Source organism: Xiphophorus hellerii, chromosome 12 (genome assembly GCF_003331165.1).
Source record: "Xiphophorus hellerii strain 12219 chromosome 12, Xiphophorus_hellerii-4.1, whole genome shotgun sequence".
NCBI lineage: Eukaryota > Metazoa > Chordata > Actinopteri > Cyprinodontiformes > Poeciliidae > Xiphophorus > Xiphophorus hellerii.
Genome location: NC_045683.1, coordinates 12,441,906 through 12,455,886, shown reverse-complemented (window position 1 = coordinate 12,455,886; position 13,981 = coordinate 12,441,906). Strand labels below are relative to the sequence as shown.

Below are 13,981 nucleotides of genomic sequence, written 5' to 3'. Positions count from 1 at the left end.
CAGAAGAAGCCCAGACTAGTTAAGTGCCTATGCTATGTATATAGACACACTTATTTATTTATTTATTTTTTCTTTTCCTGAGAAAATTAATTTGATGCTTTGATTATATGTGTTAGGATTCAGTTTTGTGTGAGTGCTCTTCCTATAGACGATTTTCGTGGGAGAGTTCTGGCAGGCTGGCACACCTGCAGCTGATTCCAGCAATCGGCTGGTGGACTCTTAAGAAGAGCAGTCATTCATTGCTCGATGGTCTCACTTGTTAGTCAGAGTCAAACCTCAAGTTCATGTTGCTGTTGTTGTTATGAGTCGTCAAGTTAATCCTGTTTTGCCATCTCTCAGATCCCGATGAACTGTTTGGATCAAGCCAGGAACCACGTCCAGCCAAGCTCGCATCTGCGACTGCTCCTCGCCAACTGGATACTACAGCCTGCCGCTCGTTTCCCCGCTACCATCTCAGAGCCTCTGCACTTACCTGAATCCTTTCCTCTCCCTGAGCACCACCTCTGTCTGAGAAACAGTAAGCCCTTCTCTCTATTCCCCCTGTCAAGATTCCCTCAACCCAGGTCACTACTAACTTCTCCCTTCTCCAAGCAGAACCTAAGCCGGCCAGCCACTCCCGATCCCAGAGGGCAAATCTGGAATATATCATCGTCAAGTTTTACTGTTACTAAATCATTGAGTCAAAGATCTTCCGGCCTTATGTGTGAACCTGTATGTGGGTGAAGAAACTCAAATCCAACATGACAATATGTGAGAGGGCAGAACTCTTGTCTGACAAACAAACCTCACTGAAACACATGTTCTAATTTATTGAATATGACTCCATCCATACATCATTTTCATGCGAGTCTAACACAAGCAGGTACTGACACACATGGGCTCACAGTATGAGAAGGCAGCGAGCCAAGTGGAAGGAATAGACTGCCAGCAGGAGTGTGTTCTGCCAGCAGGGAGCTTCTATACTGTCAGTTATAGTGAGCAAATCTCTTAAAATATATTTCAGTTTTAAATTCTAACAGTAGAATTTACATGATCATTTTAAGGAACATTTTTTAAATTTTCTTGTCTCAGGTAAAGAACTTAAATTTCATATGACAGTCAGTTGTGTTTACAAAGCATGCAGTTCAAAATGCAATATTGCCACTATATTCAGAGTAGCTGCTTAATGCATTCTGATTAGGAGTTTTTAAAAGTGTCAATTAGTGAGGAATAAACCATACACAAAAAATGCTTCATGACTTAAAAGCACTTTAAACAATGTAAGTGAAATATTTTATTGAACAAAATAAAAAAGGAAATAGAACAACATAAAGAAGAAAATAGAAGATACAGTTGTCAGTTTTCCCTCTGACCCTTTAAGCTTTTGCGATGTTTCTAAACTTGCTACATGCAGTATCTTGGTATGTCCAAAAGGCATTTATGTAGGTTGAAACATGAGGAAAAGAAACACATGTTGTGTGACCACCGATGTGTAATATTTAAACAGAAACATCTGCGCTTCTGCTTAGGCTGCTGCCCCCATAACCTGATCCCAGATTAAGCACATGATGCATTGGTCAATCCATCATGTGGATCATCCATCCATCTATTCAGTTATAATGAGCAGTTATAGTGATGCATGGATGGATGGATGGTCAAGAGTAATTTCATGCATTTGGCTTGTTGAAAAGATTGTACTTTCATCAATACATAAAAGGAAATGAATACATTTTTGTCTGAGCCAACACTTCCACAGTATGCAACTGGTCAAATGCTGCTGAAGCACAAAGCAGATAAACAATAGCATGAGTGGGAGGTATTAGGAAGCACATGGTTGGATACTGACAACAGTCACCTTCTCCCCTTTGCATCGTCGAAGTCCTGCTTCACACTCGCTCATGGTTTGTGGTGCAACCGTTGCATCCTCACCAACACGGATGCACACACTTTCTTCTGGATTCAAGCAGTCTGCAGAGTCTTTGCAGCGACACTGATTGGTTTGGGCTGACAAAATGGTGTGAGAGTAAAAAGGGATGACTGATGAAAACCTAAAAATACCAGAGATGATTTTCAATTGTTTGTGAGCTTCTATGATCTCACCATCACAGTTTTCCCACATGTGACATCTGGTGCAGTCTGTGGTGCTGCGCTGTGGCCACTTGCAGTTGCTGTCATCTGCTATCTCAAGGCTTTTTCCCGATACATTTGATTGCCTGAATCTTGCACACAGTCAAGAGAACAAACTGTCCATTTATTGGACTTATGGCACACACCTCCAGCGAAGAACTGATAAAAAATGAAGAAAAATAATATACATCAAATTAAACCAACTAGCAGGCAAAATGCTAGATGATCACAATGATGGTTAGATCAGCAAATATACCTGCACTCAGGAGGCATTTTGCAGACACATTTTCCTCTAAATGGCTTCTGCCATTGTTTGCATTGTGCTGGGGAAGCAGTGGGCTTCTGGCTTCTTTCAGCTGCGGGATACATTTTTTTTTCCATTAACAGTAAAGAACAAAAATAAGTTAAAAGCACTACTGTACTCTAAATTGTAGTAAAGTATCATGTCTTGGCAATCTGCCATCGTTTTGAATATATTGCCAATAAAAGGTATTCACCCTATTGGCTGTTTTAGCTCTCTTATTGCTTTTTGCTCCAAAGCATCCCCACAACATGATTTTGCTATCATCATGCTTCATTGTGGTTAGGATGTATTTGTGGTAATGTGCCATGTTTGTAGTCTACAAACATATCTTCTTGTCTGGTCTGATGGCCAAAGAGCTTCATTTTGGTCTCCTCAGAGCAAAGAACTTTCTTCCACTTGACCATGGAGTCTCCACATGCCTTTTGGCAAACTCTATTTGAGCCTTGATATGAGTTTTCTTTAATAGTGGCTTTTTCATCACATAAAGCCCATAGAGCTTTGACTGATGAAGAACCTGGACAACAGTTGTATGCAGAGATAAGATAAAATAGGGGGACAACAATACCTTGGATGCACCTGGTTTGAGCTGGGTCTGGAGAAAAATTCAAACTGGAATCACAAGTAGCCGTAGCTTCACCATTTAATGAACGACCCTGTGGACAGGACAAGCTAACGGAGTCTCCCAGATGATAAGCCTCCTGTAAAGGAGATGCTATGACATCCGCAGCGAGCGGAGGAAGCTTACACACTGAAACTAGGAGGGGAAAAACAAACATGGAGTTAATAAAACAGTTAGTTAACTATGATATTGTAGTTCACATTTATTACAGATATAGCTACCTGCGCATAGCCCAGGGTTTGCGGACCAGGTTTGATCAGCATTGCATTGTAGGATGCTGTTACCAACAAGATAAAATCCGGCGGTGCAGCTATATTCCACTCTGTTACCCACATAGTAGTTGTCCTTGGGATCCTGTGCAATGTGGTTGGAGAAATGGCTTTATTATAAAAAAAAAAAATCTTTATGTTTCCATTTTCAAAATTTGTTTCAGTGTCCACAATACTGAGTATGGCTAAATTTATCACATATTTCCTGATTACATATAATTGGTTACTGCAGGTGTAATGTTTTTATCAGTGTTGTATAGTAACGAAGTAAAAATACTTCACTACTTTACTTAAGTATATTTTGGAGTACTTCATACTTTCCTCGAGTATGAAAATTTTTGATGACTTTCACTTTTACTTCACTACATTTCCGAACTTAATTGCGTACTTTTACTCCGATACATTTTCAATGTGTGGTTTAGTTACTCGTTACAAAAAAGCGAGAGAGAGAAACAAAGTGTTTTGACCCCACCTACTGATTAGCAAGTAGGCTACCGAACAAAGTCCGTAGCCTGCTTGCCTGGGCTTGTTCATCACCTCCAATAGGATACACCTGTTTCGCTTCTCCCATTGTTGGGGAAATCAGAAATCAGAACACCGTACAGAGTGCTGCCCGCACTGACGCGGCTCAGGGATTACGTGACACGCAGCGCCGTGCCCTATAATGCACTGTAAGCTATGTAATGTGTTTGAGGCAGTTGACCAAAATCCCGGACAATTTTTAAATTCCCCCCGGACATCTTTTTAGGTCTGAAAAGTAGGACATGTCCGGGAAAAAGAGGACGTCTGGTCACCCTAGTTCAATGGGGGACAGAAGCCATAGCGATAGCAATTTAGACTAAATTTAACGAATATAGGAAAGGCATGCAAGTTCAAAACCACAAACCATTAACATGTGCTACTCTTTAAAACTGGAACAATTTATTAGCAGGTTTAATTTTGTCTGCACTTGGTTGGGTACATTATTTTAAGTTTATTTGACAAGTTTACCAAAATATAAGAAATGTCATTCACACTTGCCTTGTTTTACTTTTTACTTGTACTTTTCATTACATTACTTGAGTACATCCATTTTTACAGTAATTTCCATACTTAAGTACAAGACGTTTCAGATACTTTAAGACTTTTACTCAAGTAACATTTCAGTCAGTGACTTCGACTTTTACCAAAGTCGTATTTTGGAGAGGTACTTGTACTTTTACTTGACTTTGAGATTTCAGTACTTTATACAACACTGGTTTTTATTGTGCAAAACACTTAGAACTACCTTGTTGCTGAAGTGTGCCATACAAGTAAACCTGACTTGACTTATATATATATATAACTATATCTGGCATTATTAAGGTGAGTTCTATTTGAGGTTGAAATATTAAAGTTGTTCTTTTTTTCTTTTGGAGTTGGGCAGGTTTTACTTTCTGTTTGGGATGGAAACTGTCAGTCAGACCTGACAATTTTGGTCATAAGCTTACTTAGTTAATCCATGTTGGAGCAACTAACAGATGCTGTCCTGCAGAGACTCCAGTTGGGCCAAAATATTTGTTTCAATCAAAAAAAATTTAAAAAAGGAGGCCGCACCCTCCAGAGGGAGTTGTAATACAGATTGAATTTTCCTGAACTGTAATGAAATACTTTTCAAGCCAACACATCACATTGGTTCAATGAAGCATCCAACTTGGACTCAGTAGATTAAGGGTTAGACTTGATGTAAATAGCACTATGAGTTTTGTTCGAGTTCCACTTTTCCTTTGATCCGCATTGTACAATAATTTAGCTTCATCTTTACCAGGATGTAGCCGTTGATCAAATTGGGTGGAGTCACACACTTCTGAAGTTCTGGGACAGTTTGATCAAAGCACTGAGGCTCCATGGTTCTGTGGAAATGTTAAAATAAAAATTTGTATTAGTGGGCTTTCAAAAAAATATTGTCTCCCTAAAAGGTTAGCATATTACAATCACTTAATGAATGTCTACAAATACATTAATTCATATATTACATTGCAACTAGCTCTGACCTTAAGTACTGCAGGTCCTCTTGATCTTCGCAGCCAGCAGTCTCAGTTGGTTCCCCGGTACAGTGATGTCCACCGTTCTGAGGGGAAGGGTTAGAGCAAGAGCGACTACGCGAACTTCGACCCCCAGAACACAAAGACCAGGCAGACCAACAGGACCAACTACCATGGATCACACCTCATTTAAGGGGTGCAAGAGAAAAATAAAAGCATTCATAGTATTTCATTTTAGAAGCAATTGTAAAATAGTAAATTATATTGTATGAAAATCAAACAGCTACCTGGTTGGCCCTCTGCCTCAACTCCTTGCTCACAAGCCAGCCCTGATGTGCCAGTTTTGCAGATGCATTTGCATTTGTCTCCATCCATGACAGCCAGGCCATTATTTCTGCAGGACTGGCAGTGGCAGGGATGGCTCTCATACAGGTATTGTTCTATGGCTTTACGGAGGAAGAGTCTCTTAACTCCAGGACACTGAACTTCCTTAACCAGTTCTGAAAGAGGTCGAAGCTATCAAAACAAAAGAGTTAGAGGGTCAAACTAAAGAGAAAAGTCCTTTATTTAAATAAGGTAGGACATTGTTTTCTTCACCTTTTGCTTTATGACCGCAGGGAATGACCTGATAGAGTCAGCCCAATTTGAGTACAATTCCCAGTTCTTGTCTGCATCATCAAGTTGAATTTTCTCTAATGCTGCAATATGTGATGGACCTCCTCCCAGCACCTCCACTTTTGCGTTATTGTCAGATCTGCTGGCACCTGTTTCAAAACACCTTTATGGATAAGAAAAAGGCAATATCTAGCATATTTAGATTTCTTTATGAGCTGGAAAAATTAACAAAAGTTTTACCACTGTGCCATGTGCTTGAATCTCTAGCGGTTGTGCAAACCACTCTTGTGATAGGGAAGAACAGAATCCAGCGTTTTTTCCTTTCACATTCGTGATTGTCGAAGCTCTGACTCGCTTTAAAAGAGATGAAAAGAGAGGGAAATGCAAATTACCTTTGAGGTAACTTAAACTAACTCTAATTTCTTCCAAAAAGTTTATTTTTGCACTAATTTACAATTTTTTTCAGTCCAATTTCTGCAAAGGTTCATGACAGACTACTTAACTTAATTTGCTTCAGAAGAACATAGCAAATGAAAATTAGAAAAGGGCTTGAAAAAAAATTATGCCAAAAGAATTGAAGTTGTTATAGATCCATAGTGGACATTATATTAAACCCTACAGATTAATAATAGGATATCACTTAAAGCTCAAGTATGCAGCTGTTATAAAAACATGTTTTTCACATATTTGTTAGAACTGTTACTATGTCATTATTACAGTATGGTATGAGACATAAAATATGTAACATATGTAAATTGAGCTCCTCTCCCTTCTCCCAGTGCTCATTACAGAAATGTACAACTCGGTCAGAAACAACCAATCAGAGCAAAGAGGAAGATCTTGGCACTTTCAATCATACTTGCTCTCAGCTACCTTGCAGCTTTTCCTGAACAGCAGAGCCACAAAAAAGTGAGAAAGAGGAAAGACATGTGGCCAAGGTTATGGGGTCAGGACTTGAACTGATGATGGCTGCAACAAGGTCAAAGGCCACCGTATATCGGCTAGGCGCTCTACCTCTTCGACATAGCAGCACTAAAATTCATAGATTTACTAATCTATGAATTTTTTCATAGATTAGTGAATATTTAAAAAAAATGTCTTAGAAACGTTATCTGCTGCAGATTCAAATTCATACGTCTGTGATGGCAAAGACAAAACAGACATAAAGACCAACCAAAACAAAAATTAACATGAGTTTAGGAAGACAAAAGAATTGTGTTACTTTTTAACAAACGTAGCTCACTGTAATGAGTGATCGGATGAAGTGTGATTACTTCAGACCAAAAGTCAATATAAACCAACTTAGTCACCTAAACAAATTGCAAGTGTTTTAACCCTGCCGTAAAATTACCACAAAGCAAAATTTCCGTTAACATACTTTTAACTGGTCTCAGAGAAAAATGATAAATGTTTATTAAACTTTGTTTTTGAAATTTGAAAATCCTTACTGATGCGCTTTTCAGTTTCTTCACTGATTGAAACGATGGAGTTCAAGGTGCCCCCCATGCTTCCCTCAGATATGTAGTGTGTTCCAAACCTCTCCAAAATCTTCCTGTAGGCTGAGTAGTCATAAACAGAGGGGAGCTTGGCCAGGGCCTTCCAAAACTCCTCTGATATTGGAAGGTACTTAGGAGAGTTGCTTTGGAACTGAGCTACTTCTATCTCATTCTTTAACACCACAATCCTTTTAGTCTATAGAAAAGGAAAAATGTCATTTAATGAACATCATTTTTAATCATGGGTTTAGTTGTTGTTGTTTTTTTTTTAAAAAAGGGTTTTCAACAGTATTTTCTGTTGAAAAGCAAAAATGTGAATCCAACATACTTGAGACGCGTCATGTTTATCATGGAAGTCATAATTACGATGTCCTGTTGTTGTCCCGGTTACTGTCTCTCTGTTGACAATATCTTTTGCATAGTGCCATTGGCTGGTAAACATCTCATCACTGAAATCCTTTAGGACTGTAACCTGAGAAAATAACAGGATTAATAATGTTTCCATATCAAGATAAACAAATATTTTGAAAAAAAACATGTATAAAAAATAAAATTGCACTCTATAGTTTAAATCTTCGAGCGACAGATCAAAGATGTTCCTGTTATATTGCTGTCAGTTGTTAGTGTGTTACTTGAAGTGGGTAACTGTTTGAACAGCCTCCTTTTGGAGAAATAAAATATTCATCCTAACAAAAGAATCAGGCAAACCACTTAGATTTCTAATTTTAAAACTATTGTAAATAAAGTTCACCCTTAAAAAACTAATTCTCAGGTTAGAACTGAAACTGTTAATTCTGAGCAAAATAGACTTATAATTTGAGTAGGTTCTTATTCATCAGTTATTTTGTGGAATTAAGTGAATCATTTAGCACAGTGGAGTCACTGGTCCAACACTGAATCAAGTTTCCTCCTCAGAAATTAAACAAAAATGACCTAATTATTTGATTCAGGTGTGTTGCAGCAGAAACCCATTCAAAAGTCGCAGGACACTGGCCCTCGAGGACTGAAGTTTGACACCTGTGAATGAGCATATTAAGTAAATCACTCTTTAGGCATTTGGCACCTCACTTTTGCCTGCATATTCACATCTCTTTGGTTCTCTGCTGTTCTTCTTGTTGATATTCTTTTGGTCTTTTAGATTGTACACCACTGGCCACACCACCACTTGGCCAGTTGGAGTATAAAGACTGGTGTAGCCTGCTGACTGCTACTACTAAATATACACTGTATGAGTTAAATTCAAATTATTATTATTATTATTATTATTATTATTATTATTATTATTATTATTATTATTTGCTCCATTATGTTGCAAATCTATGTTTCTTCAAGTTGTGGTTATTCAGCAAAAAAATCTACTTTTTAAGATTATGACTGCTTCAAATAAGTCCACATAAACCCGCTCAAAGAAATCTGAAGTTATCTGGATCTATATGTTTTGTTTATAGAAGTGAGGTCTGCAAAGAACTGCAAACTGAAGGGAGTAGTTGTACAACACAACAGAAGAAAGGATAATAAAGCTGTTCAAAATATATTCCAGAAAAGAGCCATGTTGGTATAAAATTCCATCTGAGCTAAAGTGAAAGAATGAGAGAAACCCAATTATCAATCATTTTTGCTCTGAATCTTTTACAAGATGCCAGACTTTACTCATTGAGCACTAATCAGTGATACACAACGAGTGAAAGAGATCGAGTTCAAAGGTAAATGGTTTGTACTTGTATAGCGTTTATCAAGCACTTCACACTACATTCAGTCATTCACCCACACACTGATTATGGCATCACTACAGGAGGCAGACAAAGTTGGAATTGAACAGGCAGGCAATCCACCAATTGCGGGCACAAACTCCTACCACCAATGCCACCATCGTCCCAACCAAGGCCCTGATTCTTCTACTAACCAGGAAGTTGTACTGAATAGTGCTGAGGGGAAGCCGATAAATGTTTTTGTGGACATCACTAAAGGCGGTTCGACACTGGCCCCCAAAGCTCCTAGTGTTGATGACACTTCCTCTGCTCTTTCCAGATACCACATCAAACCTACAGGGAAAAAAATACATATATATATATTCTGATGTTCAAAGGCAATTTGTGGAACTGGATTTTATTTAGGAATATTAGTGTAAGTGCAACTTAATGCACATGCATGATACACTTTTTAAAGATTGTATTGGTAAATGGTTTTGTAAGCCAAGTATAATTTCCTTTCAATTTCACAGTAATGCTCTACTCTGTATTAGTCTATCGCATAAAATCCTGAAGTTTGTGGTTATAAAGTGGCAAAATGTCCAAAAGGACACAGGATGAGAATGCATAGGCATGATGTGCTTTTTCAGATGGTTAAACGCAAATGTTTCTCTGCAAAGGTTTCTCACTGACCCATTCCCAAGTAGCTCTACTTGAGGAGGGGGAACTGTATGTTCACATGTGATGAACTTTTGAACCGGACAGTCCTGCTCATCTAGTCCATCTTCTTCACAGTCCTGATCTCCGTTACACAACAAAGACTTGCTAATGCACTTCCCTGCAGATCAAAGAAGAAACAGATATTTAGGGGTAATGTATTTTGTTTTGTTTGACTTTATAAAGTAAAGTTTATTTGCAACCTGATTGACAACGAAATCTGTCTCCGCATCCATCTTCCAATGGACAGGCTTGTGTGGTTTCACAGGCTCTGGTCTCAGTGCGGCCACCATCACAGGGGTTCCCATCAAACTGAGCATAGACAGCCATGGCTCGGCTTCTTGTCTATAATGTGAAATGACAAAAATCAGCTTTATGATTTACAACCCTTTCCAGATGGGGAACCAAATTAGCAAAAGTATTTAAAACTTCTCCAAACCTGCAATTTGGTGCAGGGATCACAAGCTGACCAGCTTCCAAAAGGCCCCCACTGGCAATGAACACGCTGCACACAGAGCCTTAAAAGAATAATTCAAATCTAGTAATTCAGCACACTAAAGGTAAGTGAAAAAAACTGCAACACATCAAGTTTGTTTTTTTATCACCATGGATTTGTAGTGAAACAGGAGAATAAACTTACACTCTGGCAGAGTGCAGGGTCAGCAGCAGCGAAACTGTTGCACAGAGTTGCACAATATTCTAACAAGAGAAGAGAAACGACAGTCATAAAAAACAAAAACGAAAAGAATACACATTCTTGTTAAGATCACATTCAAATGCTAAACATCTGTGCTTATCCAGAACTGCTATTAAGAACTACAAATTGTAGTCATACTTGCCTTCATGATGTTCGAAGCTGAGCAAACAGGAGGCATGTGTGCAGGCTTTCACACAAGTATATTTAAGGGGAGTGTCATTGCCGGGAAGATGCCCCATGGAATTCAGTATATTTCATAAGGCAGAGTATGTGGGGGTGGAAGAAAGGGGGAAGGATTGTTTCTGAAGAATGTGTGTGCTTCTTTGGTTTTGATGAAAAAAAGTCTCCAGCCAAAAAGCTTGTGCAAAGATTCCTTCCAAATCCTGAGTTTACTCAGTAACATTATCTCACTACTGAAACGTGGAGTTGTTTAAATGAAGTTCTCTATGTTCTTTCAGGGTCTCTAGAAAACCAGTGTTTATTTTAACTTTCCACTTTACATGCAATGACTTTAAAAAATAAAATAGCTGCCTGAAGAAAGATTTGTTTCCTTAGCAGCTCTAAATAGTCCATAGGTAATCATCCCTCAGTGTTTGACTGGGTTAAAATTTGAAAAGAGGTTTTTGACTCTTCAAACTGAGCACCACTTAAACTGAATAACAGCTGAAAAACAGCTACTTGTCTCTTCACACTTTTTGTTAGGGCTACAGTTCACTACAGCTTTTTGAATTATAAAGTACAATAGCTCTCTAGGATGTTATTCACATGTAATCCATTTTTTTTCCTATTACTCAGAATTTTGGGTGCTTGGAACAACCCGTTTAATCCCACCGGCAACAATTCTGGAACTTCTGGAAGCTCTAAAATAATTGTTTTGACTGCTTGGCTGCTAATTGAACCAGTCAAAGCTGAAGAATGTTAGTGTGTCAGCAATTATCTTTACCATAAGTTAGGTTAATGTTTTGTATGTTATTGTTTTATTGCTGATTTTTTTTTTTTTTTGTTGCAGTTATTTTAAATTAAATTTGGCATTTTAATTATTTATATATTTTTGAAGAAACTATAACTTGCAAATACTGTATTGATAAATATTATTATTAGTTGCGATTTAATTTAACAAACACTGGAGGGCAACAGAGGTCTGAAATGCTTTTCTTTTCCGCGGTTAAAAATAACTTGCATTGCTAAACAAAAACCTTTCTGTATTTTACATAACTCCAAAAAAAAATGACCCATTCTATTAGCTTAACCAGACTGTTGACGTTTATAAATGATAAATAATAAAAGATAAATGCTTAATTATGTGACTACCAGTGGTATTTTTTTAGTCCAGCTTGGTCTGTTTGCCATATTTGTCTGTATTATCCTCAGGACTCTCTAAATATGGCTATATTTGTGCAGTCATGGTGACATGCTGTGCATATTCATCACACACTAGCTGGCAATACTCAGACCTAAATGGATTTTTATATTATTTCTTTTTCTTTAGTGAGGTTGTCTTGTCTGGCACTTATTTTGGCTGCTCATCATTTTGACAAGTAACTCTCGGAGCCATTTTTCACGCTTTCAATTTTAGGGTGTCATATTATTATTAATGTAAAGCTTGGTGATAAAAATGTGCTGCAAAATCTCATAAACTGTACACTGTTGACAGAGTTTTGTTTACAATTTAGATATACAATTTGAAGTATTCAAATAGAAGAGAAAAATAAGGAAAGAGATTAAAACAAATGCATTGGGCACACATGGTAGTTTTTTTATTTTCCACACAAAATTTTTAGGGTTATATACTGTTTAAAAGTAGTGATGGCAGATTTACCAATGTTTTACAGCACAAGAGAAATTGATTGCTTTTTATCTGAAGATATTCACAAATGGGGCTAATATCGGAAATTTTATGAAAAATATGTCTCTACATAAGATTATCTATTTGGGAGATTATCTACTTTAACTATTCTTGTTGGCTTCATGCAAATAACCTTAGGGTTCTAAAATACTAATTCATGCAATATCTGTCACTGCTCCATTGTCTATTGCAGTGACACACAGCCAGATATCACTTTTGTGTCAGATTTTGGGGTGTACAAGAAACATGAAAATACAAAAATTCTTAAAGGTTCTTGGTTTTTAGTGTGTTAAAATTGATGCAGGTCATGGTGAAAATTCAAGACCATCATATCCAGAGTCATGGGTATTCTCTCCATCTACTGAAATATTTATTGCAAAAATGATTCCTTTATTTCTAATATCACCCCACTCCCTCCAAGTGCTGCATGACTTAGCAAATGTACAACAGCAGGCTAATTTCCAAAGCCTCCAGCTGGAACAGCACTTCCAACAGTTCAGACAAGAGGCCACCAGAGCGTGCCCTCCATTAGTCCTTTCTCTGTGGGTTTATGATATGCAGAAGGCCATCTTTGACTGCCATCTGCCCTAGAAGTTTTACTTGTCAAGGATCCAAACTCATATTTGGAAATTTCAGCTGCTTTTGTGCAGAAATAAATCTCTATGAATTTATTTGTATGTTCACTGTACAAGATCTGTCTACCCTAACCCTATTTTAAATAGTGTTGATTTTTTTTTTGTCTCTTGGGTTAATGATTATCAGTATATCCATTATACACTGCTCAAAAAAATAAAGAGAACACTTAAACAACACAATATAACTCCAAGTAAATCAAACTTCTGTGAAATCAAACTGTCCACTTAGGAAGCAACACTGATAATCAATTTCACCTGCTGTTGTGCAAATGGAATAGACAACAGGTGGAAATTATTGGCAAGACACACTCAATAAAGGAGTGGTTCTGCAGTTGGGACCACAGACCACTTCTCAGTACCTATGCTGTCTGGCTGATGTTTTGCTCAGTTTTGAATGTTGGTGGTGCTTTCACACTCGTGGTAGCATGAGACGGACTCCACAACCCACACAAGTGGCTCAGGTAGTGCAGCTCATCCAGGATGGCACATCAATGCGAGCTGTGGCAAGAAGGTTTGCTGTGTCTGTCAGCGTAGTGTCCAGAGGCTGGAGGCGCTACCAGGAGACAGGCCAGTACACCAGGAGACGTGGAGGAGGCCTTAGGAGGGCAACAACCCAGCAGCAGGACCGCTACCTCCGCCTTTGTGCAAGAAGGAACAGGAGGAGCACTGCCAGAGCCCTGCAAAATGACCTCCTGCAGGCCACAAATGTGCATGTGTCTGCACAAACGGTTAGAAACCGACTCCATGAGGATGGTATGAGGGCCCGACGTCCACAGATGGGGGTTGTGCTCATAGCCCAACACCGTGCAGGACGCTTGGCATTTGCCAGAGAACACCAGGATGGCAAATTCGCCACTGGCGCCTTGTGCTCTTCACAGATGAAAGCAGGTTCACACTGAGCACATGTGACAGACGTGACAGAGTCTGGAGACGCCGTGGAGAGCGGTCTGCTGCCTGCAACATCCTTCAGCATGACCGGTTTGGCA

The 13,981-nt window shown here is 38.5% G+C and overlaps 1 protein-coding gene across 1 annotated transcript; it reads right to left on the bottom strand.

Moving 5' to 3' along the window:
* Positions 1 to 1,253: 1,253 nt before the first annotated feature.
* Positions 1,254 to 10,775, bottom strand: c7a (complement component 7a). The gene is given in 19 exon segments (XM_032579736.1): positions 1,254 to 1,983; positions 2,080 to 2,167; positions 2,169 to 2,265; positions 2,363 to 2,462; positions 2,976 to 3,164; positions 3,251 to 3,383; positions 5,082 to 5,169; positions 5,311 to 5,485; positions 5,589 to 5,817; positions 5,899 to 6,065; positions 6,157 to 6,270; positions 7,365 to 7,608; positions 7,741 to 7,884; positions 9,316 to 9,454; positions 9,794 to 9,938; positions 10,021 to 10,162; positions 10,257 to 10,335; positions 10,458 to 10,516; positions 10,657 to 10,775. Coding segments are annotated over 19 exon segments (2,553 nt in total). The 5' UTR covers positions 10,693 to 10,775; the 3' UTR covers positions 1,254 to 1,798.
* Positions 10,776 to 13,981: the final 3,206 nt, after the last annotated feature.